This window comes from Thalassophryne amazonica, chromosome 18 (genome assembly GCF_902500255.1).
Source record: "Thalassophryne amazonica chromosome 18, fThaAma1.1, whole genome shotgun sequence".
Taxonomy (NCBI): Eukaryota; Metazoa; Chordata; class Actinopteri; order Batrachoidiformes; family Batrachoididae; genus Thalassophryne; species Thalassophryne amazonica.
The window spans coordinates 68,375,314-68,401,699 of NC_047120.1; the positions used below are offsets into that span (position 1 = coordinate 68,375,314).

Genomic DNA, 26,386 nt, shown 5'->3' on the forward strand with positions numbered 1-26,386 from the left:
CATGGGTTAGCATTTTCATCACAGTCAAACATTTTGACATTTAAAAAAAGATCTTTTATAAATAGTTGCACAGCACAAACCAAGAAGCCTGGTGACACCCAGAAAAATTTAAAATTAAAAAGAAAAAGTGACTTTGCAGTTCCTGTCTCTGCCTCTTTTCTGCAGGTCTGCCCCAAGTCATAAACTTGAACTTCAGTGGCACCAAAATGAGATTTGGACTTTTACCTGCAGACATGAACACTGTGACCTTAAAAACATGAAGCCATACAAACCGTGATAAAATTAGTGAAATGTCTCATAGAAACAAAGGCAGAATCTGAAGATTTCCCTTCTTTAAAATAAAAACTGTGCATTAAAAATGATTACAAGAACCTGTATTTATCTTCCCAGATTGCCTGATAATTTAATTTCAATGGGGGGGGGGGATATGCCCCAAACCCCCCCCCTTCACCTGAAGTTAGATCCACCCCTGACAGCAGCTCAACAGCACACTCTATTTTCCACCTCATTAAAAATCATAAAAATCTCCATGAAGATCAGATCTGCCTCCAGGATTTCTCCCAACTGTGACAACACTAATTATTGACTTGTCATTGATTACTTCATCATCTTAAACCATATTAGATCAATCAATTAGGTGGCTGACTATTTAAAAACTGCACTGGATGAAGATTTCCTGGAGCTCAATTACTGCTTTTATTTTATTTTTTAAAAAGTATAAAAACCAAAAATTTGGAGTGACATACTAAAGGCAGACTGCTGCCAGATGCAGTAATGTGAAAGCATTTGTGAGCTCGTGAGCTTTTTAACACATTTTTAATAACAGCAAATTTTATTCTTCACATGTCCCTGTGAAGTTCTTTCAGCTTCTCCCCGTTTACACTCTGATTCGCCACCAAACGAGCTGATATGGATCAATAACAAAAGGAAATCTTCTCTTTCACCTCCACTCCACCATGAAGACGTGCAGCTGGTGAAGCAACACACAGGAGCTGCACCACGTGCACTTTCTCCAGCCACAGACACAAACAGAAGACTTTTAAAGCTGCACGAGTGTCTTGGTGGCAGGGGTGCCGAAAGTGGAGAATAAGGAGAAGGATTCTAGGGGCCCAGAGAGGTCCCGAATACAATTATAATACTGACAAAGTAATATTTTGGGGGGGGGGGGGGGCTGCTTGGTGGCTTCCCTCACCGGACTCCTCTGCATAAATCTACCACTTTACTCTTTGTGTTTCTTGTGATTGATGTGAATGAATTTCAAGACAAATGTACATGTGTCCGTCCCCTGACCCATCGCAAAAAACACCGGCTGTAAAAGTGACAATGCATTCCACTGTTTTGGCTTGACTTTTTATTTATGTCATGTTGTAGAAATTGAGTTTTAAGTGTACAATTTTACACATTTTAACACAAAGAAACCAGTATGTTTTTATTTGTTGTTGTTTGTTTGGTTTGTTTTTGTTTTGTTTTTTATGTCATAAAAAATACACAATTACAAACTTTCACAGAACTGTAAATAAATTATCGAAGAATGAGCTGAATATTATCAGACTGATCGATTATTAATTCCATCCCTTTAAAATAAAACCAAAATCACATCTTCTTACCTCCAGAACCTGAACGTAGCTGGAGGGGAACCATCCCCGGGCTCCGTCCTTCTCTCCCTCCCACCAGCCTCCGGGAGCAGCCTGGACCACCTGGAGGATCTCCCCCCGCCTCGAAGCTCAGTCCCTGTTGGTGCTGCTCCCCGCTGAACGGGTACAAAGTTTTACACAACGACCCGGACATCACAAGAAGTCCCGCTGACACCGGTGGAGGACGGACAAAGACTTCTGGACTAGTTTTGTCTTTCGGTGTGAAGTTCAAACGGACCAAAAGGACACCCAAACAGGTCTGAAGTCAGTCGATCGACCCGACTGACTGACTGAAGAAACCGCTTCAGAGCAGCGTCAAGACACGCCGAGAGCCGCCTTCAAAATAAAAGACAGAGCCATCTTCAAAATAACTAAAGGCCTCCAAAATAAAAGACAGAGCATCTTATAAGTGACACGCCTTCAAAATAAAAGACAGCCGTCTTCAAAATAACTAAAAGCCTCCAACATAAAAGACAGAGCGTCTTCAAAATGGCACGCCTTCAAATAAATACTAATGGCCTCCAAAATAAAGACAGAGCGTCTTCAAAATAACTAAAGGCCTCCAAAATAAAGACAGAGCGTCTTCAAAATGGCACGCCATCAAAATAAATAACTAATGGCCTCCAAAATAAAAGACAGAGCGTCTTCAAAATAACCTAAAGGCCTCTAAAATAAAAGAGTTGTCTTCAAAATAACAGCATCTTCAAATAAAGACAGAGTGTCTTCAAAATGACACAGAGCCTTCAAAATAAAAGACAGGAACATCTTCAAAATAACACAGCACCTTCAAAATAAAAGACAGAGACAAATCCAAACCTCACTTCAAAGTTTAGACACAGCCGTCTTCAAAATGACAGAGGGCCTTCAAAATAAAAGATAGAGCCATCTTCAAAATAACTAAGGCCTCCAAATAAAAGACAGAGCCAAGTTCAAACCTCAGACCGAGGCCCTTCAAAATTAAGACACAGCCATCTTTTGATCAGGATATGTCATTCAAAGTGCATATTAAACAAATATGTAGGACTGCTTTTTTGCATTTACGCAATATCTCTAAAATCAGAAAGGTCTTGTCTCAGAGTGATGCTGAAAAACTAATTCATACATTTATTTCCTCTAGGCTGGACTATTGTAATTCATTATTATCAGGTTGTCCTAAAAGTTCCCTAAAAAGCCTTCAGTTAATTCAAAATGCTGCAGCTAGAGTACTGACGGGGACTAGAAGGAGAGAGCATATCTCACCCATATTGGCCTCTCTTCATTGGCTTCCTGTTAATTCTAGAATAGAATTTAAAATTCTTCTTCTTACTTATAAGGTTTGAATAATCAGGTCCCATCTTATCTTAGGGACCTCATAGTACCATATCACCCCAATAGAGCGCCTTCGCTCTCAGACTGCAGGCTTACTTGTAGTTCCTAGGGTTTGTAAGAGTAGAATGGGAGGCAGAGCCTTCAGCTTTCAGGCTCCTCTCCTGTGGAACCAGCTCCCAATTCAGATCAGGGAGACAGGCAACCCTCTCTACTTTAAGATTAGGCTTAAACCTTTCCTTTTTGCTAAAGCTCATAGTTAGGGCTGGATCAGGTGACCCTGAACCATCCCTTAGTTATGCTGCTATAGACGTAGACTGCTGGGGGGTTCCCATGATGTTTCTCTTTTTGCTCTGTATGCACCACTCTGCATTTAATCATTAGCTGATCGATCTCTGCTCCCCTCCACAGCATGTCTTTTTCCTGCTTCTCTCCCTCAGCCCCAACCAGTCCAGCAGAGACTGCCCCTCCCTGAGCCTGGTTCTGCTGGAGGTTCTTCCTGTTTAAAAGGGAGTTTTTCCTTCCCACTGTAGCCAAGTGCTTGCTCACAGGGGGTCGTTTTGACCGTTGGGGTTTACATAATTATTGTATGGCCCTGCCTTACAATATAAGCGCCTTGGGGCAACTGTTTGTTGTGATTTGGCGCTATATAAAAAAATTGATTGATTGATTGATTGATCTTCAAAATGACAGAGGGCCTCCAAAATAAAAGAGAGAACATCTCCAATATGACAGAGGGCCTTCCAAATTAAAGACAGAGCATCTTCAAAATAACACACCACCTTTAAAATAAAAGACAGAGCATCTTCAAAATGACAGAGGGCCTTCAAAATAAAAGACAGAGTGTCTTCAAAATGACAAGGAGCCTTCAAAATAAAAGAGAGCATCTTCAAAATAACAGCATCTTCAAAATAAAAGACAGTGTCTTCAAAATGACACAGAGCCTTCAAAATAAAAGACAGAGCATCTTCAAAATAACATAGCACCTTCAAAATAAAAGACAGCGCCAAATCCAAATCTCAAACCAACAGAGGCCCTTAAAAGTTAAGACAAGGCTGTCTTCAAAATGACAGAGGGCCTTCAAAATAAAAGACAGAGCCATATCCAAACCTCAAACTAACAGAGGCCCTTCAAAGTTTAGACAAAGCCGTCTTCAAAATGACAGAGGGTCTTCAAAATAAAAGACAGACCCAAATTCAAACCTCAAACTGAGGCCCTTCAAAATAAGGGCACCTTCAAAATAGCAAAGTGACTGAAATGTCACTTTCTACAAGGATTGAAAGTGACATTTCAGCCACTTTGCAACCTTGCAGATGACTTTTTCTTTTAAACTGGTTGAGGGTTAAGGTTTGAATCCATGTAATAAAAAGCAAGTAGTCTCTGTGTGTGTGCATCCAGAGCATCAACTGAAACCCGGAAAGAGCTGACTTTCGTCTTTGGCCTGCCTATGTCTTTTTTTTCATGAGGATTCAAGTGGTGAAAATAGCAAGATGATCTGACCAATATGTTTTGAGAAATCAGTCATTTTTGAAAACAATAAGCCTGTTTATGTCGCACTTCCACAATAAGAGCATGTATTTCAACATAAAAGCCTGTGAGGTTGCTGCAGACCTCACAGAATTCATCACTCTGTCCATCCTCTAACATCCACAAAGCAGATTCAAAGTTGGACATTTTCTGTATGCAAAACTGTAAGATTGACAAACAGGCATAAGATTGCAACCCCCATCCAATTTTGGCGGTGTAGGTAAATATAACAGAAAAATTAGAGTGATTAAGGCACTTTTGATTAAGATATAATGCAAAAATCTTCACCAAATGGGCTTTTCAATATTAATTTCAAATGTCCACAAACTCCACAATCCGAATCAGATCCGATCAAACTTTGTCAGATGACAGTGTGTCAGTCTGCACCTCACTTTCAAATATGAGAGTGGTTGAGGCACGTTCAGATATAATGTGAAATATAATTAAATGGGGTTGCCAATGTTAAATTTAAATGGCCACATAATCTATAATCTGAATCAGATCCAGATCAAACTTCTTCAATCGATACAGGATACCATCCTACATAACCTTCTCAAATATGAAAGAAATTCAGTCTTTCTGACAGAGTTATGAATTTTTGAAAATTTGTTCCGTGTTCAAGGATAAGGATTTTTCCAGTTTTCAAAGATATTTCCTGACTTTGACCTTGAAAATTGAATATTTTTTTCGTCTGATATGAATCCTCTGTAAAAAAAAAAAAAAAAAAAAAAAAAATCATAACGATTATGGGTTACAGGCTATTGACAACCAAACAAACAGAGGTGAAAGCAAACCTTTGCCTAACGTCACTGGCGGAGGTAAAAATGTGTTAGCAAATCTGATTCCAGCTTGACAGCTGTCATGGCAACTATAAACTTTAACGTTTCCATGCCAACTAGGCTTTCCGAAGCATTGCGGCAATCAGCTCATGACTCAAAGATTCATTCGGCGCCCGTGGGCGACATCTGCTGGACAACTGGATGCAGTGCAGTGAAACAGCTCGTCTTTAATGACGTTACAGTACTGTACTGTAACATTAAATATTTCTGATCGGATGATTTTAATGAGCGTCACACTGATTAGTTTGAGTTTATAATAATAATCATTCCTTTAAGGACCCACGGGACTTTGTACAGCATTCTATGTGTGGCTTTTTGTGATGTCATTGGGCCGCAATTTGAAAAAGAGATAAAGGTTTAATGAAATCTAAATGTGTCTAAAAATAATTAAAGGTTCAGCCAATCGATCAAAAGTAAACACAAAAAATAAACATACAAACATAAAAGCTTAGTACACAGAGCAACTATATCCTTTACGCTATAATTCAGATTTTATTTATTTAATTCCCAGCATGAAGAAGAAGAAGAAAAAAAAGGACGTATCTTTTTGAGTGTGTGTCTTTTAGGACGCCACGAAGCTAAATTGTGAAACCACACAAACGAACCACCTCTCGACGAAGCAGTGAATTTGTGGTTCAAACGTCAGTCACGTGGTATAACGGACTCGCTGTCTGATACACCGAGAAGATCTTAAAAGTTTAAGCGTTTGCAGCGGCGCACTCGAAAACTATCACATTACAATGTCCGATGTGGAATCTGATGAGTTTGACGAGAGTACCACCCTTGGGGTAAGAAAAATATGTTCACTGACTGTTTGACTTAGATGCCGAGTGTTAAACCATGCTAAACATTTAAAAGATCTGATAGTAAGTCCCTTCGGCTGCTCCCTTTTTGCACTCGGGGTCGCCACAGCAAATCCAAGGTGGATCTGCATGTTGAATTGGCACAGGTTTTACGCCGGATGCCCTTCCTGACACAACTCCACATTACATGGAGAAATGTGGCAGGGGTGGGATTTGAAACAGAACGTTCCGTGACCCTCTGCTTGGGCCATGATACAGACACAAATTGCAGAACAATTCACAGAACAATTCATGGACGAATATACAAGAAATGCTATTGGCGCACAGGACAGGAGGATCACCAACAAAGATATAAAAATTTTGTTTTATATCTAATGATTATTTTGTTTTTATGTCTGACTGTTTTTTTTGTTTGTTTGTTTTTTACATCTGAGGGTGTATTTCATTTTTATGTCTGATGTTTTTTTTTTTATGGCCGACGGTTTTTATTTTTACATTTGAGGGTGTATTTTATCTTTTATGTCTGACAGTTTATTTAATTTTTATGTCTGATGTTTGTGGTCCAAGGACAGCTGATGACAGCACTGGTACCACAGTCTCTTGTGCCTTGGCTGGAGGAGTGGAACCAACTTAAACTGATGATTGACTTGCGTGGATGAAACCTCTGACCTTGTCGTGCCACCGGCACACACCCCCCCCCCCCTTCCTTTTTTAAAAAAAAAAATTGATGCAGCTGATTTGATGTTATTTAATCTTCTAATTTATCCTGTGTTTTGTCAGAAAATTACATCAGTATGAACTTTTCTTGTCTTTATCTTCCTTTCTGAATGCAGTCTTGCCACAGAAACGTCAGTCACACTGTGTTAACACATTTCTTTAACTTGTAATGTATTTTGAACTGTGGTTCTGATGCTTTTTTCTTTTCTTTCTTTATGTACCTGATTTGCAGGAATATGAAGGTGATAGAAATGAAGCAGGGGAGCGACACGGAGTGGGTAAAGCTGTGCTGCCCAATGGAGACATTTATCAGGGACACTACAAAAATGGAAAGAGACACGGGCAGGTTCTGTATGACAGCGCACCACCACAGTGGTCTGGCGTCAAATCCAAAATGGATTTAAAGCTATAGTCAAGCGTTGCATTTATATCACAACCAAATAGTGTGTATGTTTGTGTGACATATGACACTATTTATTAAAATGCATGAAAGTAGTTTTTGATCCACATTCCTCATTCTTCCAGTGATAACAGTTATTAACTCCTGGATCTGCATCCAAGTCTAGATAATCTGACAGTTGCACTAAAAAATAACAAGCACTGTATGGGTTGACGGTAGATTTCCAGTATCCATCATTTAATAGAGACACGTGAACTGGCCAGCAGGTGCCAGTGTTGAGCATGCCATTCTTGCTATTCCACTGAAATATTTTTTTCTTTTGTGCACTTTGTTAGGGGACATATCAGTTCAGGAATAGTGCAAGATATGTGGGATGTTATAACCAGAACAAGAAACATGGTCAGGGTACCTTCTACTATCCAGATGGATCCAAATATGAAGGTATGATGGTGGATAATTGTTAGTTTCTGCATGTCACATCCTGCAAGTGTTTCAAAGTTTTATCAGCGTACATCACATGCTGTGCTACCCGATGCCGAGATGTGTGTGCATTCTTCTTCGTTTTATGTCAGGCTTATGGGTTGATGACCTGAGACAGGGTCATGGCATCTACACTTACCCCAATGGAGACACATACAGTGGAGAGTGGCTGAAGCACATGAGGTACAACTGCAGCTTTACTGTATATTCTCTATTGACTGTCTCAACATGGCTTAGGCCGTAGCGACGCTGTGTTTCATTTCTGTAACCTTAAAACATCAAATCTCACCTGCAGGCTAAACATTCTAGATGTCATTCAATATGCAAATACACAAAAACCATTTTGTTTTTGTCTAATTTCCAGCATGGACAGGGTGTGTACCACTATCATGACACTGGCTCCAGGTACAAAGGATCATGGGTGAATGACAAGATGGAGTCAAGCGGAGAGTTTATCCACGCCAACCACAGATACCAGGGCAACTTTGTCAGCAACACTGTAAGTTCTCCTTTTATTACTCACTTCAAACGCTCGGCCAGTCATTGCTGATGAGGATGGAGAGGAGCCTGGATGTTGTGATTCTTTGTTCTATCACCTTGTGCCTGAAAAGTGTACAAATCAAATGCTACGTTTCCCAAAATGCTTGGTATTAAGTGTTTTTACAAACGTCTTTAATATTGTGTTTGTTTGTGGGAACACATGCGTGTGCTCTTCAGAGGTTCTCAGACTGCTGATCAGATTCATTCATTTATTTTCTATACCTGCTTATTCCAGTTCAGGGTCATGGGGTCTGGAGCTTCTCCCAGCAGTTATTGGATGAGATGCAGGGCAAGACCTGCTCAGGCAGCCAGTAGATACATATTAATATGAATGTTTGTGAGTGCAGTGGAAATACTCATTATTTATTGTATATGACACCTAAAGAAATCCTAGTCTTTTGACATTTACTTCTTAGCCATTTCTTCTTTAAACAGTAAGCTGAAAGCAGTGCCTGTGTTCACGCAGCAGTTGCTTTGTCCCGCGAGCTGCCGACTGCTGGAAACTGACACGTACGTGTGGACGCACGCGTCTATTTTCCTCAATCCAGTGAAAAACTGCAATAGGAACTTGTCCAATTCTTTATCTCACAGCACTTCTAGGGCTGCTAAAGATGTTCCCATTAATACTGTGTAAGCTTTTAATCACTTAATGGAATACTGGACTTAGTTTCCTCATATTATGAACACGTTTACAAAAGGTAGTGGAGTCATTCAACAAAGAAAGTAAAAACCAAACTGCATGAAAAATGGCATCAGTCGTACTGTACCCCATGGACTATTTCTCATATAAATGGGACAAATAGTCAATGTCACATGACATACAACCCACCAATAAAATGACAAGGATCTATGCTGCCTCAGTCAATTTGTATATTTAAAAGAAAGAAAAAAAAATGCAGCTGTTTTGTGATTGTGAAGTTGCTTTGGCTGAACGATCCCAAAGTTTTCCAAGAACATCATGTTGATCAACTCTTTATTTCTCAGTTATTATCGTATGTTTTCTTTATGGACTCATGTTACGAGGTGAATTTACAAAGTGTTCAGGGGTTTTTTTTAATTAATCTGAAAAGATCTGTTTCTAAAATAAAGTTCTCTTTAATATTTTGGGTTTTTGCTATCATAGTAGCAAAAAAAGAATAAACTTGATTACACAGAAGCACTGGTATGCCTAAGACTTTTCCACATCTGCAAGCATATAAGATTCAGGGTTAAATTTAAGGTCCGTAACAAGCAGCAGCTTTTCATGGCATTGAGGTTTTTAATATTAAGAACGAATCTTCCATGCTGTTAATGTGAGAGCGTTCTTGATGGTTATGATCTTCTTTTGCAGCCGTCTGGTCCGGGGAAATACATATTTGACAACGGCTGCGAGCAGCACGGAGAATTCCACCGACAGGTAAGTTAGTATTCAAACAATGCCTCCTCCATCCTTAAAAACGCACAGGGAGCTGGACTGAGTGAGCATGTTGTGGACTTATTACCTCCCTCGAGGGCGTAGAATTAATTATCCTGACTGACAAAGTGCACAAAACATCACAAGTAAAAAAAACATTGTTTGTATTATTAGTGTGCACACGTGGTCCCGCAGATGAGAAACTGTGTTTTGGTTCAAATATGAGTGAATTTCTTCTCTGTATGTGGTGTGTGTTTTAATATTTGTCTTTCTCCTGCACGGCTCCTGACAGGACAAAGCCGAGGGGGAGTCAGACCCCACCATCACCCTCAAATGGACTCCACAGTATTTCACTGCAACACAAAGGACTCCTGATGTGGAGCCATGAGGCGAATTTCATCAGCTCAGCGTGGTCGTGTGATATCAGACAGCTGGTCCATTTCCACTGTCACTACAGACAGAAGATCTTAACTACGGTCATTATTACCTGTAAAAAAAAAACAAAAACAGCTAACATAAATAAATAAATTCCATATAATGGTGTTAAATAATTTGAATAGATATTTGTCACAGTGGTGACAGGTCTGTTTTTGTCAGTCTACAGACAGAAAACTAATCGTTTGTGTAATCTCTCCACAGTCCCACCTGTTAAAAAGATAAATAAATGACACGAAAACCTCTCAGTGACTCAAGATATTTTTTTATTTTTTGGTCTCCATCTGATTCTATTGCTATCTGTTGGAAAACTCATGAATATTATTAATAATGCTTACTTTTGTGGTTTTATATTCTCCAATTAAAAAAAAAAAAGAGTATATGGAAGAAAAACCAGACAAAATTCATTATTCTTACCGAGACATAAAAAGCAAAATAATTATTTTTCAGTCGGTAAATGCAGATTTTTCTTAAATGTTTTCATGAAACTGAGTAATAATAGAATATTTAAGATGAAAAGTAGAGAATTTCTGCATAAAACTAAAAAAATACACTGCACACACAAAAACAAGTAAACTGTTATAACTTGTTGGATAACAGATTGTGACATTTACAAGAATTAATATTGCATTCTTGCTCCCACAACAGTTATTTGTATTTTTGGTGAAGTACTGTGCAAAAGATTTATTCATGGCCAAATCAAAATTAAGTCAGCAAAATACAGCAAAAATTATGAAAGTTTTACTGATAAATGAATGCCAAACACCTTTAAGATCCATTTAGCTAAATAAAATCCTTTTCAGACTTCAGATTTATTTTTTAACATAAAAAGGGTTAATAGTGTTAAATATCAGGTGTGTTTTAAAATGAAACAGCATAAAACAGATTTCTGCCACTTCAATACAGATAAAAATCATTCTGGTCCCTGTCCTGATGGCACGTAAACTAATCTCTGAGTGAGGCAGAATTCTGAAATGAGCAGTAATATCAAGTGTCACCTGGTGGGCGTGGCCTGCAATATGAGCAACTCATAATTTGATGGAACATGGGTGCCGATTTTTTCTTTGTCAGACCAGAAAATCACTTGGCGCTCTGAGGCAAGGTCCAGAATGCCCAAGTTGCTCCCGGTGTGTAGTGAGCTGTAGTGAGGTGCATGGCAGCACCCTGACATTGGTGGGCGAATGTGAGGCATCATTGTAAAGCGCTCTGAGCTTCTGATTTGGAAAGAAATGCAAACCATTTACTTATTTCCATTGTGGCCCTCAAGAGTCCCAACCAGGGTCAGTTCTGGACAAAAAACAAAACTTGATTATTTTCCTTTGTGCACATCTTAATATGTCGTGGTTTAAGTGAAGCTCTCAGACAAATTCATTCACTATACCTGTCCCAGACGTTAGACAGCTTTATTTTGAAAGTCTCAGTTGGATCATTTCGCGTGACGTCACACCTTCATATTCACCAGCGGGACCGGTTTCTGCAGTTTCTTCCTGAAAGACGGGTGAAATTATGGATAAACAGGATAACAACGCGTGTTCTCACCGGGTGCCGCTTTTTACATTCGGGTGATATCCGACGTCCAGTACGCAGACATTAACGACGGGTCGGATTACACCAAAACGCGGAGGCGGTTTTACCGGAACAGCCTCCAGCTGCTCCGGAACGCGATGCGGAGCTGGTCGTCTGTTCGACCCGGGTTCATCCTGCAGCTGGGGGACGTTATCGACGGCTTCAACAAGCAGCACGGCGACTCTGAACGGGCTCTGGAGTCGGTACTGACGGAGCTGAGCTCCGGGGAGGCGGAAGTCCACCATGTTTGGGGAAACCACGAGTTCTACAACTTCAACCGGCGTGAACTGATGGGCTCGAAGCTCAACAGCGCCCCCCGCAGGGACGGCGGACTGCTCGCTCAGGATATTTACGCCTACACCTTCAGCCCCGCCCCCGGCTTCATCTTTGTGGTGTTGGATGCTTATGACGTCAGCGTGTTGGGCCGAGAGGAGTCCAGCGAACAGCACAGAACCGCCCTGGATTTAATAAAACGCTACAACAGCAATCAGGATCTCAACTGTCCCCCGAGTACTGCATCTCGTTACACTTTTACTTTCTGCTACGCAGTATTTATAGGGTAATTTGTGCATGTGCCTGATCAGAGTAGCACTTTGATCAGGCAGAAGCTTTGTAGTTCAGGTCTTATATGTAAAGGATCAGTAGTTCCAGAGATACTTTAATCTTAACCTGCGTCCCCAAGTCCTAAATGGCGATGTAATAATATTGTCGGGACCTAATGTCAGAACTGTTCCTGTATTGGGCCGTTGGTATTTTTGCTTATCCAGAGATTCCATAGTGTCAAGCAGATGAGAGTCAACAACTCCATCTGTCTGGGACACCAGTACCATGTAGGTTACTTCCCCAAACGTAGTCCGTACCTGGTCACAGCTGGGTGGAACAACGCCGATGAAGTGCTTTGTCCAAGCTTGCAAACAGGTATGAGTGGGAGTTGAACCCCGGCCTACATACTGGCACCCCAACTCCTTTCCACCAATCTACCTGCTCTCTTAGGCCTGGACCAGCTAGCGAGTTAACCCGGTTACTACTTGAGTATTGAACTAGCCCGTGTTACAGCTGACTGGAAATGACATGCATCTGTTTATGGAACAGTGTTTCTTTCGTAAGGTAGAATATAGTTGTATTTTGGCCGGTGCTTACTGTCGTTGCCTTTAAGCTCAATCAGTACGTGCTTTCTGTGTGTAAGTCAGAGAGATGAGTGTGTGTGGGCATGCCATCAGCGCGCGAGGCGCCGTTAGCTTTCCAGCACGCAGGGGAAACACCTGTTCTGACCCGAGGTTCCACTACTGCGATTACGCCGGGCTAATTTGCCATCGGCGTCACGCGCTCTCAGTTACACAGTTACATAATAAACACGACCAGGAGGAGAATCATAGAGAGAAAGCTGCTCTCCCGCGTACATTAGCCCAAAATTAAACATGCAACCACATGGAAGAGAGAGAAAAAAGATAATACTGTAATAAAAATAATGTGAGCCTAATATTTAAAAGGTGGGGGTAAAGTACAACCTAACGTCACCTTCAAAATTAAGTAAAACTACTTGACTCGTCAAGCGGACAACAGACCAACATTTGTACCCAGGCCCGGCGCCAGAAAAAAAATATTAAGGGGGCGATGAGTTTATCACAGGGGGCGGGGTCGACCTCCTGCATACCCCAAAACCAAACCAACAACTGATCTGAGAAACGACACGAGACAGTAGATTAACCCCACATACAGCCCTCCATCACAAGCGCAAACACAGCGCAACTGGGCATGACAGTCACACAACGGGTCAAAGATAAACCTTTCATGTAGCTATATTTGCAACAATACAAACTTTAATATCTGTCTTTGCGGGCGACTGGCCGTGAACGGAGGAAGAAAATGCATATCGCACGACAACAGCATGTTATTTCCATTATTATCACTTTTTGCTGAGACACACAACACATAACGCGTACATAAAAAGTTGGCTCATTTAACTTTTGTCGTGTCGGCAATCGGCTAGCTGGAGCGTGCTGTTCTCCAATTTAGCCAGTGCGTCCTCATCAAGCTGGCTGCTTTAGCTGCTGTTCATTGTCGTACTATCCATGAGAAAATCATCCGGAATATCCATATTGGGAACAAAACACGCTTTCTCGCATTTTCATCTTTTCCTCTGTGGACAGTCCCCCCCCGGACAGTTCTTGGGCTGCGCGCGCGCTATGATGTCATTTGTTTATGCATAGTGGGCGGGTATAGCCAGGTACCGTCGACCTAAATCTACGATACCGGCCCAGCAACGCCCCGGTAAAGTGATAATATTATTGAATAACTAATATTTTGCTATATTTTCCAGTATTTCTTTTCTTTCTTTTCTATTTTTTTGATAACTCTCACATCTGAGGGGGCGGGATTGATGACCTGAGGGGGTGTCGCCCCAAATGCCCCCTCGTGGCGCCGGGTCCGTTTGTACCCCCTAATTTAAAGTTTCCAATCCACATAACCTTCATGTCTTTGGATGTGGGAGGAAGCGGGAAAACCCAGAGGGAACCCACACACACAGGCAGAACATGCAAACTCCACACAGAAAGGACACAGATGGGAATCGATCCCATGACCTTCCTGCTGTGAGGCAACAGTGCTAACCACTAATCCAACAGATACTATCAGGATGAAAAACTCACTCTTTACAAAGATGAAATCTTCAATGAAATATGGCAATCGGGCCAAGAAATAAAGAAACAAACAAACAAAACAAGCATCAGTGTGGAATGAGTGAGAGCTTCCAACTCAGGAGGCTGGAAAAAAAAAGAAGCAAAAACAAAAAACCCAATCGATTAAACCAAAAAGTTAATGAATGAACATAAATCAATCCAGTTTAACCGCTGGCAAGATGTTCCAAAACATTTCAGTGTTCCAGCCTGTTTTTGACAATAGAATCCATTCAGCTGAGCCGAATGACGTCATCATGAAGAACGTCATGGCAACCGGTTCATCATCGATGGCTTTCAGCGTTCCTGCATTCTTCTCTTCATTTTGACAACAGTGAGCACAAACTCTGATGTGACTCACTTTCATCATGACTCATAAATTCCTGGGGATTGTGAGCCATTACTGGTTTTATTCAGTTTAAAAAAAAAAAAAAAAAAACGGTCCATTGAGAAGACAATTCTTCTAAAGTCACCTTGATTCAGGAATCTTCTGACAAAGGCCTTCGAAGACAACAGTTTGTTTTTTCCTCTTTCTCAACTGCCAGTAATCTTGCACAAGAAGTAAATGAATTTTTCATCTCCGAGAAAAAAAAAAACTGGAATCTGATTTGGAGAACAAAGCCACCGTGAAGAAGGAGAAGACGGCCCTCGATGGGAGCAGCGCGGTTCAGTGTTCACCAGCCTCACTTTACAGTTACCGAACCACATTTGTAACTGCTGGAATTGTGGTGATTTCCTGAAAAGCCCCTCAGTCTGACTGAGCAAATGACCAGAATGAGGAAATCGAGGTTTGATGTTGTGTTTCACCATTTCCCTGTGTCACCACGTTGCCCTGAAACGTTCAGTGTCAGTTTGAAGAGATGAGTTTCTTCATTCCAGAGTAACGGTCCTGTGCTCATCAAATCTTACATGTTCATGTACTGCTGTGTAGAGCACCGCAAGGTCACAAGGTCGCTCTTCCATACTGAAAACATCAACACTGATGTGAGGCATCTTACAAAAAAAAAAAAACATGACCCCATTCTGTGACTGTTAGTTTAAACAGAAAGGAACTACTTTTGGCCACACCTCCTTTCCCTAAAGGAGGGGAGTTGGGAGCAAAGTAAGGGTTGCTTTAGTCTCACAAATGTCAAAGGGGGCAAGAAGCGCGGCTGACACAAACGTATTCTTGCGGGTGCGACAGGTCATTTAACACACCATCAATTTTGTTGATACATGATGCTGCCTTTCTCCATGAGTGAAGCACTGCATGGAGATCTTTACCCATGAAGAACTGCAGGAACAGAATGTGGCAATTTGGGGCGGCACAAATGATTCTTAGAACCGTTTTGAATCTGTCCATCCATCTGGAGCTGCTTCTTTACAGATTAGATTAGCTAGAACTTTAATGATCCCTTGGGAAGACTCCCTCAGGGAAATTGAGGTTCCAGCACCATTGTATAGCAGCACACAGGGTAAGAAGCACACAGAGTATCAAAAGTGAAAAAAAAGAAAAACAGTTTGCAAATATAAATATAAATACTGCTCCTGTTTTTGTTTTTTGCCAGATGCCCTTCCTGACACAACTCCAGTTTTACCTGGAGAAACACACACAGCTGCTGGTGTTCCAAAGAGGCCTCCCATCCAAGTACTAACCAGATCCTGCACTGCTTAGCTTCTAGGATCTGACGGGATCAGGCTGACACTGAGCAGACAGCTATAAATATAAATACAAATATAAATAAACTCCAGGTGTCCAACCCTGGCCTGGTGCCTATATATAAGTCCTATATAGATCTTGAGGGCCATCAGGTTGGTGCCTATCCCCAGATACATCGAATTGACACCACCTGGAGCTACGTACGTCTCCACAGGGACCACGTGTAGCCTGATGTCTGCCATATAAATAAAACAAATGCTATCAATGGACATAAAACCATAAAACTGTGAATGGTTCAGCTCTTTGGCACATCGGGGCAACACAAAATATGATATTTACACTTAATTCTGCAGGATGTGTGTCATAGAACAGACATTTTGCACAGTTGCACCTTATCTTGCTACCTGTGGCTGTATGAACGCCTGACGTTTATCAGCGCTTATTAGTATTTGAGGCGCTGATGCAGATGTGACTCATGTCTCACTCAAGTATGAGCTTTACATCCATAAAGGCAACACACTCCCAGCAATCAAGCCCTGTGTGGTACAACCCTGGCACATTCACATCTTGGAACCTCCAAACAAGTAAGAACCTCTTGCCAACCTTTGAATAGAGCCATTTAATTCCATAACCACATCTATAACCTTGATTCCAGGATAAGTACTGTCTGATGGAACTATGGAATGAAATAAGGACTAAACAAGAACGCAACAATGTAGTGGACTAAAACTGTAGTTTGATGAAAGCTCTTACACAAACAAATTGACAGCATAAAGGTGTTTTACAGTATGAGAGCACAGATATCAATTCTGTTGTACTTTGTGCAATGGCAATAAAGATATTCTGATATATGTCCTGCCTGGGTGGGTGGGTGACGTATACCCTGAACATGCAGTCATTCAACAAAAACAGACGTTAAGACCAATAAGCCAGGCGTTGTTAATCTTGTCTTGAGGCCCATTGGGTCAATGATTAGTCCCAAGATACTGTAAGTCTGCAATTTGTCCAAGACAGGATGCAACACCAGTCCATCACAGGTTATTTCCACACACCAAGACCAGGACTCACTAACAGCGAGATGGACTGGGACAATGCAGATGAAGTGTTTTGTCCATGGACAGAGACTGCACACACCTGGTATTGAACCTGGTATGAACCCAGCCTAAAAGTTGGTGGTCCATCTCATATCCCATAGAGCCACCTGCTCTCCTATTTGTTATTGCAATTAGTTGTAATTACCAAAAAAAAAGTTTTTTTTTCTTTTTAAGCGGACAGTGAGATGATTCATGAGATTTTACTGATGGCATCATGACCTCACTTATAACACATAATGACAAATGGTTAGCTGCTCGATATTAGCTTTGGATCACCTCCCTAACCCCACTGGTTGCAGAGATATCCTGAAAAATAGTTTTTTCAGACAAATACGTTTGACAACCTTTGCCAATCTGGTTCAAAAATTAAGGATCTAGAGCAGGGGTGCCCAGTTCGGTCCTCGAGATCTATCTTCCTGACACTCTTAGTTGTCTTCCTGCTCCACACATCTGAATCCAATGAAAGGCTCATTAAAAGCCTGCTAGGGAGTCGTTCATTGGATTCAGGTGTGTTGGAACAGGTAAGACAACTAAGAGTGTCAGGAAGATAGATCTCAAGGACCGAACTTGGGACACCCCTGATCTAGAGCAATGTTTCCCAATCCTAGTCCTCTGGGACTGAAAAGACTATGAATTTTCCAGTTGTCCCTGATCTACTCAGACTAGATCATTTTATCAGTTGTGTTCAGCCAAATCAACAACAATGGAACACACCTGATGTGGCTCACTATGTGCAGTCAGAGCAGGGAGAAACAGAAAACATGCACAGTAGTTTGAATCCCAAATCTAGAAAGACTTTCCTACCACGTTTGGTGAAAATCTGCTCAACCAATCTGAGTTATTTCGCGCAGACACACAACACGAGCAATGACAATACCCTGTGGTACTGCTGGCACACAGGAACAAATTAAATAAGTAAAAGATCTCAAAGATCACAGTGGCTCCAAGAGACAGGGCATGATGGATGGAGCAGAATCCCAATTCTTTTCATAAACATTGGTAACAAAGACGGGGTTCTGGCCAATGTACACGCACGCCATCGCTTTAGTTCCTGGAACTGGACCTCTTTTCCTCCCAGAAAAACCAGTTCTGAGCTAAACTCAAAAGCTCGACTTTCCACACGCGAGGTTGCTTCAGACGCTCAAGGGGTGAAACATCTCTTTGTGATCATATCAACAGATGCAGCAGCAGCTCAGACCGTCTGCCTGGTGGAGCAGGTACGGCGAGGTGATGGTGCAACGCCGGGCCAACAACGCTAAAGGAAGCCAGAGCCTCTTGCCCACATTACTGTCACGTCTGGCATCTTTAATGGTTATTTTTAGGCTGCTGCACTCGTGTGACTGACAGGAAAGGTGGGTGACTGTGGGATGTGGTGAGAACCAAGAACTGAACCCACAACGCTACAAGAATCCAACACCAGTTCAAGACCGCAGAGTTATCACAGTATGAGAGTGAAGTGAATCTATCAGCAATAAATCAGACCTCAGAGCAGAGCTGCTGTTCCTTAATTTAGCCTCTGCTGAAGACTGAGCATTTATCTTGTTTTGCATCTGTGTTTTATTAAAAGTGCAGCAGCAGAACAGAGCGACACGCCCGCCTCGTTTTCTTCATCTTCAACAAAACACGCCGAAGCCTCCCATCTTTGTATCTTGCGTCCATTTTAATTACGGCTCTCTGAATTGATTAACCTGTCACTTTGAGATGAATATCCAAGGGTTGCAATCAATTCTCATTTTTGATTGTTGATTATTTGAATAATTAATGGTTCACATTAAAAAAAAATTGTTTTAAAGAATACAAATCAATAGTCCCAACAACAGCCCAAAATACAATGTTTTAGTTACTGGCAGCCAATCAGGGCAACTTCATCTCCTAATTAGCCCTTTAAACTGGTTCCTGTGTGTTTAAATCCAGTTCAGAAACTGGTATCATCTGTTTCAAAACCATTTTAAAGGGGTCTTAAACACAAGGACAACCCCTGGACTTGATCTTGTGAAATATAAAAATTTAAAGAATTTTAAAACCAGTTTATCTCAAATGTTTACAACAGAGAATCATTTATTTTTCTTGATAGACGACCTAAATGACAACTGGTAAAATTAAAATGTTTGCTTATTTTCTGTCAATCAAATAATTAATTAATTAACTAATTGCATTCAATCTGACTGTCAAGAATAAATCTATTGCTCAGAACATTTTGGAAAGAACCAACATTCCAATTTAAAATGGTTAATTTTCTATTTTCGCATGAACCTCCATTTCAAAATTTGACATTTTGTGAAAGTATGACTGCACATTTAACAGTGCCTCCTCTATTTGCTTATTTCCTTTTAGTTTGAACATACACGCCACCAGTTTGTGTGTGTGAGGCAGTTTTCTTTAATTGTTAATTTCTGAAAATGATGGTTTAAAAATATTGCTGTTTTATTTTGAATGTTGCAGTATTTTTTGTTTGTTTGTTTGTTTGTTTTTTACATGTTACAATTGAGTTACAGATTGTGGCTCCCTGCAGGGAAATCCCTTTTATTTTGGTCCTGCTACAGAGAGGTCAGAGGTCAGTCTCCAGAGGATCAGGTCTGTTAGAATTTAGAAGAACTCTTCAACCAAAATCCCACAGGATGGACGATGGCCCTTTAACTGTCTCTGGTCTGAGACACGGACCATAAATTTATTTTTTATTAAAGGCTCAGCGTGGGCCTGAGAATGAAAACAGCTGAGTCACAGTGAAAATCAACACGGAAACAAAGTTGAAGAAAATGTGGTCGGAGTTGATGGCTGTCTAATTATTACCCAAGACCATCAAATATGGCCATCGGGTATTGTCTGTCCATCTGTGTGTGCTCAGCATAAGTCCAGTCCTATTACGGCCAGAGTCTTCAAATTGACAGGGAACATTCTTAGGACACAGACTTTGGGCAAGTTCAGAGATGGTTAACCTTGACCTATTTTAAGAGGTTAAAAAGTCACATTCTGTTCCTATTTTTATGGTATGATCTCACGGATGTTAGCATGGTGACGCGACTTCCTGGTGTCGCTACCTGCTAACATAGCTTCGTTTTTGGCTAGAAATAACACCTTTCTCATATATTATGTAAAACCTAGCAAGAAATAGACACTTCTAAAACTGAAAACGCTGTTTTTGTAACCTGATAACACCTCTGGAAACATTAACAAAACATTTAGCGGAGGTAAGCGTGCGGATGTCATTTCCTGGTATCACTAACTGCTAACTTCGCTTCATTTTTAGCAGGAAATAACACCTTTCTGATATATTATGTAAAAACTAGTGAGAATTAGACACTTCTAAAGCTGAAAACAGTTTTTTTTTAAACATAACACCACCTCTGGACTCATTTATAAGATATTTTGTGGATGTCAGCATGCGCTAACTTCCACTAACTCAAAGCTAACTTCCTATAGAGTTAAATTTGTCTCATAATACCTGCAAATGCACAGAGGGCGATCTACAAATATTCCTTAATTGGCACAACATGAACAAGTGATGATTTGATTTGAACATGTACAAATTATACGTAAGACAAAAAAACTGTTGTTTTTACAGGAAAATGCTGGCAGCTGTGGTTACCAGGGAATTCCTGTAAAAAATACAGCAGCACAGTAGATAACTTTACAGACATAATATGTAAATTGATTTACAGTGAATGAACCAAGGCTGTAAATCCATTACATATTATGTGTATAAGTTTACTGTGCTGCTGTATTTTTTACAGGAATTCCTGGTACCCACAGCTGGCCAGCGTTTTCCTGTAAAAAAACAGTTGTTTTTAGTAATTAATTAAATAATGGCAAATTATGAAGAACAGAATGCTCATACGGCCGAGGGCATTTAGCATTGCATTATACACTCAACAAAAATATAAACGCAACACTTTTGGTTTTGCTCCCATTTGTATGAGATGAACTCAAAGATCTAAAACTTTTTCCACATACACAATATCACCATTTCCCTCAAATATTGTTCACAAACCAGTCTAAATCTGTGATAGTGAGCACTTCTCCTTTGCTGAGATAATCCATCCCACCTCACAGGTGTGCCATATCAAGATGCTGATTAGACACCATGATTAGTGCACAGGTGTGCCTTAGACTGCCCACAATAAAAGCCACTCTGAAAGGTGCAGTTTTATCACACAGCACAATGCCACAGATGTTGCAAGATTTGAGGGAGCGTGCAATTGGCATGCTGACAGCAGGAATGTCAACCAGAGCTGTTGCTCGTGTATTGAATGTTCATTTCTCTACCATAAGCCGTCTCCAAGGTGTTTCAGAGAATTTGGCAGTACATCCAACCAGGATACGACGCACAAACCCCACTAGACACCAGCAGGTGAAACGAAGCCACCAACTGAGATTTAGGAAAGCACTGGCAGGTGGTGAAGGGAGTCGGAAAATTCTGACTGGAATGCCGAGTGCACAATGCAAAAAGTCCTTTATGACATCAATTACTGCACATAAGAGCCTATGCTGGTTGGACAAGGTCGACCACTTTCAATAAGTTTCTCATATCTGACGGGATGAGCTCTGGCGGCGTGCCGGCTCCGTTGGACACGCCGCTGTCACTGAGACATCTCCTTAACTCAAAGACAGCAATTCCACCTGACTGAGCCAAATGTGCCAAATCAAAAACGTATGAAAAGTATGAAATGTGATCTGTGTCTGAGACTGACAGGGAGTGTGAGCTGGGAAGGAGACGTCGAGGAGCGGGAGCGCAGCAGGCCCCCTTTGTGTCTCTGCGCATTCATGCACACAGAGAGGAGACCAGAGAATTTCCATGGAATGTGCGAGGAATGAGGAAGTGGTGTAGTAGGCCAGGCAGCGAGATTAGCATCAAAGTGAAAAAACTTTTTATTAATGCGCCTCTGTTTTGGAAGGTGAGCAGGAGTCACTCAGTAGAACGCAAACTTAATTTCTGCAGAGACTCAAACCCGCCCCTTTATCAATGAAGTGCCTCAACAATTTATTTATTTTTGCCAATCACACTTAAAAGTTAAACGGTTTCTAATTTAGGTCAGACCCAACATTTTTAGCCCAGTTCCTTAACTCCTGAGATGAAACTTATGTGGCATTTACTGGATTTCCATATGTGGAATGTTCCACTATTTTTCATTGTACATTTGTAAAATTCCGACTCATATTAACACAGAGGACATATTTATCCAGGGGGGAATTCCATACACTTTTTTTTTTCCTTCTAACACCATCATGCAGATGGAGGCAGGAGAAGCACTAACATCCGTAAAATGTCTGTAAATCACTTCAGAGGTGTTATGTGGTTTCAAAAACAGCTTTTTTTAATTTACAAGTGTTACTTCTCACTAACCTTTAGAAAATATAGAGAAATATATTAGATTTATACAGAAATAAGCTGTTTCACAGGCAATTTTCCACCAGCTTGGTTTAGTTTGTTTGAGCGAGCAGCCAGCTGACTTCATGCTGCCTTTCTTACTCTGATTGGCTGTCCCGTGTCCTTCCCAGCAATCCCTCGCGCAGATCGGGGGAAGCCCCCATGTGATCTATGCATCACTGCCCAATGCACGTCACAGCGTCTGATTGCTTTAATTTCTCCCGTTCAGGGGTCGAAATTCGAAATTGTTCCAGACAGCATGAATTTGATCATATTGGCAAAACTATATTATGAATCTCTTATTTAAATGATAAAGAATAAAATTATAGTGGTGCCAAAGAAAAATTTTTTATGACAAATCTTTAAAAAAAACTGAAAGGCCATACAGCTTTAATGCTGGATGCAGTTAGTTAATGGTTAAGTTGGTTCCACTCCTCCAGCCAAGGCAAAAGAATCAGTATCGGGTTATTTGGTCATGTGACCTTTAGTCAGGATTCTGACAATTTGCTGATTGACTGAGACACGCCGCTCTCTGATTGGCTGCAGCCTTTGTTTACAACGTAAGTTGGTTCCACTCCTCCAAAGAGAGTGTGGTACCAGTGCTATTTGGTTTGTTTTTCACATTTTCAGTAGTTACACCACAGCCAATCACAGAGCGTGGCATGACAGCCAATAGCGGCCGACGTATCAGATGGACCAATCACAGCCATGTTTTCAAAAACACGCTACCAGTCTCTTTGCACAAGTGACCAGTGGTACCAGTGGTAGTTAATGGTTAGCCACTGATGCTAACCATAGTTAACTATCTGCAAGGGGCAGCAAGTGTGGTTAACACTAAGTTAGCTGTTGATACTATTAGCTGTTGATGCTAACAGTTAGCTGTTGATGCTAACAGTTAGCTGCTGATACTAGCTATTGGCTGTTGATGCTAACCATTAGCTGTAGATACTAGCTGTTAGCTGTTGATAGTAACCATTAGCTGTTGATGCTAATGTTAGCTGTTGATGCTAACCATTAGCTGTTGATACTAACTGTTAGCTGTTGATAGTAACTATTAGCTGTTGATGCTAATGTTAGCTGTTGATGCTAACATTAGCTGTAGATACTAACTGTTAGCTGTTGATAGTAACCATTAGCTGTTGGTGCTAATGTTAGCTGTTGATGCTAACCATTAGCTGTAGATACTAACTGTTAGCTGTTGATAGTAACCGTTAGCTGTTGATGCCTAATGTTAGCTGTTGATACTAAATGACAGGGATACAGTTTAGCATAATTTGCAGTTAACGTGCTTATTTACGCTAACTGTGGTCAACATTTTCTTGACCTATGGCCATCAGTATTCAAATGCTCCACGACAAAGTAACAGGAGTTATAAATAGCAGTACACTTCAAATCTGGAAATTCATGGAAAATGTTCACTTTGAAACAGCCAGTCACATTGTCGGGGGGGGAATCTCGCAGCTGCCTTTTATCAAGAACTACGCTAGAAGTTACAGGAATCTATTCCAGGACTGACCAACAGATTCCATGAAACTACACTTTTATCTCGCACATGAAGTAAGGAAAAGGAGGTTGGTAAGGTTAGACCTTACCTGTGTGAAGCGCTTTGAGGCAACTCTGTTGTGATTTGGCGCTATATAAATGAAAATAAATTGAAATTGAAACTGAAACTTTACTAGAAATGACTAGTTCCACATTTGGAGAGGCCACTGTTATCATTAGCATATGAAGTCGTGCTAAGTGCTGATGATGCTAACTGTTAGTATGAAACTGCTAACCCATGTTAATCATGGGTTAGCATTTTCATCACAGTCAAACATTTTGACATTTTAAAAAAAGATCTTTTATAAATAGTTGCACAGCACAAACCAAGAAGCCTGGTGACACCCAGAAAAATTTAAAATTAAAAAGAAAAAGTGACTTTGCAGTTCCTGTCTCTGCCTCTTTTCTGCAGGTCTGCCCCAAGTCATAAACTTGAACTTCAGTGGCACCAAAATGAGATTTGGACTTTTACCTGCAGACATGAACACTGTGACCTTAAAAACATGAAGCCATACAAACCGTGATAAAATTAGTGAAATGTCTCATAGAAACAAGGCAGAATCTGAAGATTTCCCTTCTTTAAAATAAAACTGTGCATTAAAAATGATTACAAGAACCTGTATTTATCTTCCCAGATTGCCTGATAATTTAATTCAATGGGGGGGGGGGATATGCCCCAAACCCCCCCCCTTCACCTGAAGTTAGATCCACCCCTGACAGCAGCTCAACAGCACACTCTATTTTCCACCTCATTAAAAATCATAAAAATCTCCATGAAGATCAGATCTGCCTCCAGGATTTCTCCCAACTGTGACAACACTAATTATTGACTTGTCATTGATTACTTCATCATCTTAAACCATATTAGATCAATCAATTAGGTGGCTGACTATTTAAAAACTGCACTGGATGAAGATTTCCTGGAGCTCAATTACTGCTTTTTTAAAAAGTATAAAAACCAAAAATTTGGAGTGACATACTAAAGGCAGACTGCTGCCAGATGCAGTAATGTGAAAGCATTTGTGAGCTCGTGAGCTTTTAACACATTTTTAATAACAGCAAATTTTATTCTTCACATGTCCCTGTGAAGTTCTTTCAGCTTCTCCCCGTTTACACTCTGATTCGCCACCAAACGAGCTGATATGGATCAATAACAAAAGGAAATCTTCTCTTTCACCTCCACTCCACCATGAAGACGTGCAGCTGGTGAAGCAACACACAGGAGCTGCACCACGTGCACTTTCTCCAGCCACAGACACAAAACAGAAGACTTTAAAGCTGCACGAGTGTCTTGGTGGCAGGGGTGCCGAAAAGTGGAGAATAAGGAGAAGGATTCTAGGGGCCCAGAGAGGTCCCGAATACAATTATAATACTGACAAAGTAATATTTTGGGGGGGGGGGGGGGGCTGCTTGGTGGCTTCCCTCACCGGACTCCTCTGCATAAATCTACCACTTTACTCTTTGTGTTTCTTGTGATTGATGTGAATGAATTTCAAGACAAATGTACATGTGTCCGTCCCCTGACCCATCGCAAAAACACCGGCTGTAAAAGTGACAATGCATTCCACTGTTTTGGCTTGACTTTTTATTTATGTCATGTTGTAGAAATTGAGTTTTAAGTGTACAATTTTACACATTTTAACACAAAGAAACCAGTATGTTTTTATTTGTTGTTGTTTGTTTGGTTTGTTTTTGTTTTGTTTTTTATGTCATAAAAAATACACAATTACAAACTTTCACAGAACTGTAAATAAATTATCGAAGAATGAGCTGAATATTATCAGACTGATCGATTATTAATTCCATCCCTTTAAAATAAAACCAAAATCACATCTTCTTACCTCCAGAACCTGAACGTAGCTGGAGGGGAACCATCCCCGGGCTCCGTCCTTCTCTCCCTCCCACCAGCCTCCGGGAGCAGCCTGGACCACCTGGAGGATCTCCCCCGCCTCGAAGCTCAGTCCCTGTTGGTGCTGCTCCCCGCTGAACGGGTACAAAGTTTTACACAACGACCCGGACATCACAAGAAGTCCCGCTGACACGGTGGAGGACGGACAAAGACTTTCTGGACTAGTTTGTCTTTCGGTGTGAAGTTCAAACGGACCAAAGACACCAAACAGGTCTGAAGTCAGTCCGATCGACCGACTGACTGACTGAAGAAACCGCTTCAGAGCAGCGTCAAGACACGCCGAGAGCCGCCTTCAAAATAAAAGACAGAGCCATCTTCAAAATAACTAAAGGCCTCCAAAATAAAAGACAGAGCATCTTATAAGTGACACGCCTTCAAAATAAAAGACAGCCGTCTTCAAAATAACTAAAAGCCTCCAACATAAAAGACAGAGCGTCTTCAAAATGGCACGCCTTCAAAATAAATAACTAATGGCCTCCAAAATAAAAGACAGAGCGTCTTCAAAATAACTAAAGGCCTCCAA

General features: G+C 40.9%; 3 protein-coding genes, 1 long non-coding RNA gene and 1 pseudogene across 4 annotated transcripts in view; 3 read left to right on the forward strand and 2 right to left on the reverse strand.

The window, feature by feature from the left end:
- Positions 1 to 1,802, reverse strand: part of LOC117531093 (growth arrest-specific protein 7-like) — a 110,767-nt gene extending 108,965 nt beyond the window's left edge. Inside the window, 2 exon segments of the mRNA XM_034194135.1 lie at positions 1,608 to 1,712; positions 1,714 to 1,802. Of these exon segments, the coding sequence (XP_034050026.1) occupies positions 1,608 to 1,712; positions 1,714 to 1,788 (180 nt within the window). The 5' untranslated portion in view covers positions 1,789 to 1,802.
- Positions 1,803 to 5,943: 4,141 nt separating this feature from the next.
- LOC117530635 (radial spoke head 1 homolog) lies at positions 5,944 to 7,949 on the forward strand. Its single transcript, XM_034193517.1, has 4 exons — positions 5,944 to 6,093; positions 7,058 to 7,171; positions 7,561 to 7,666; positions 7,798 to 7,949. The coding sequence occupies exons 1-4, from the start codon at positions 6,046 to 6,048 to the stop codon at positions 7,947 to 7,949; spliced, it is 420 nt and encodes a 139-aa protein (XP_034049408.1). The 5' UTR covers positions 5,944 to 6,045.
- Positions 7,950 to 8,074: 125 nt separating this feature from the next.
- LOC117530883 (radial spoke head 1 homolog) lies at positions 8,075 to 10,141 on the forward strand. The gene is made up of 3 exons (XM_034193831.1): positions 8,075 to 8,204; positions 9,576 to 9,641; positions 9,931 to 10,141. Exons 1-3 carry the CDS (start codon positions 8,139 to 8,141, stop codon positions 10,024 to 10,026), a joined length of 228 nt encoding a protein of 75 aa, XP_034049722.1. The 5' UTR covers positions 8,075 to 8,138; the 3' UTR covers positions 10,027 to 10,141.
- A 1,354-nt stretch (positions 10,142 to 11,495) lies between these two features.
- LOC117530848 lies at positions 11,496 to 12,739 on the forward strand (annotated as a pseudogene).
- Positions 12,740 to 20,968: 8,229 nt separating this feature from the next.
- On the reverse strand, positions 20,969 to 26,150 carry LOC117531054. Its single transcript, XR_004566511.1, has 3 exons — positions 25,796 to 26,150; positions 22,937 to 22,944; positions 20,969 to 20,978 (listed from the first exon to the last, which is right to left on the reverse strand). It is a non-coding gene; the product is annotated as an uncharacterized LOC117531054 (long non-coding RNA).
- Between the last annotated feature and the right edge of the window lie 236 nt (positions 26,151 to 26,386).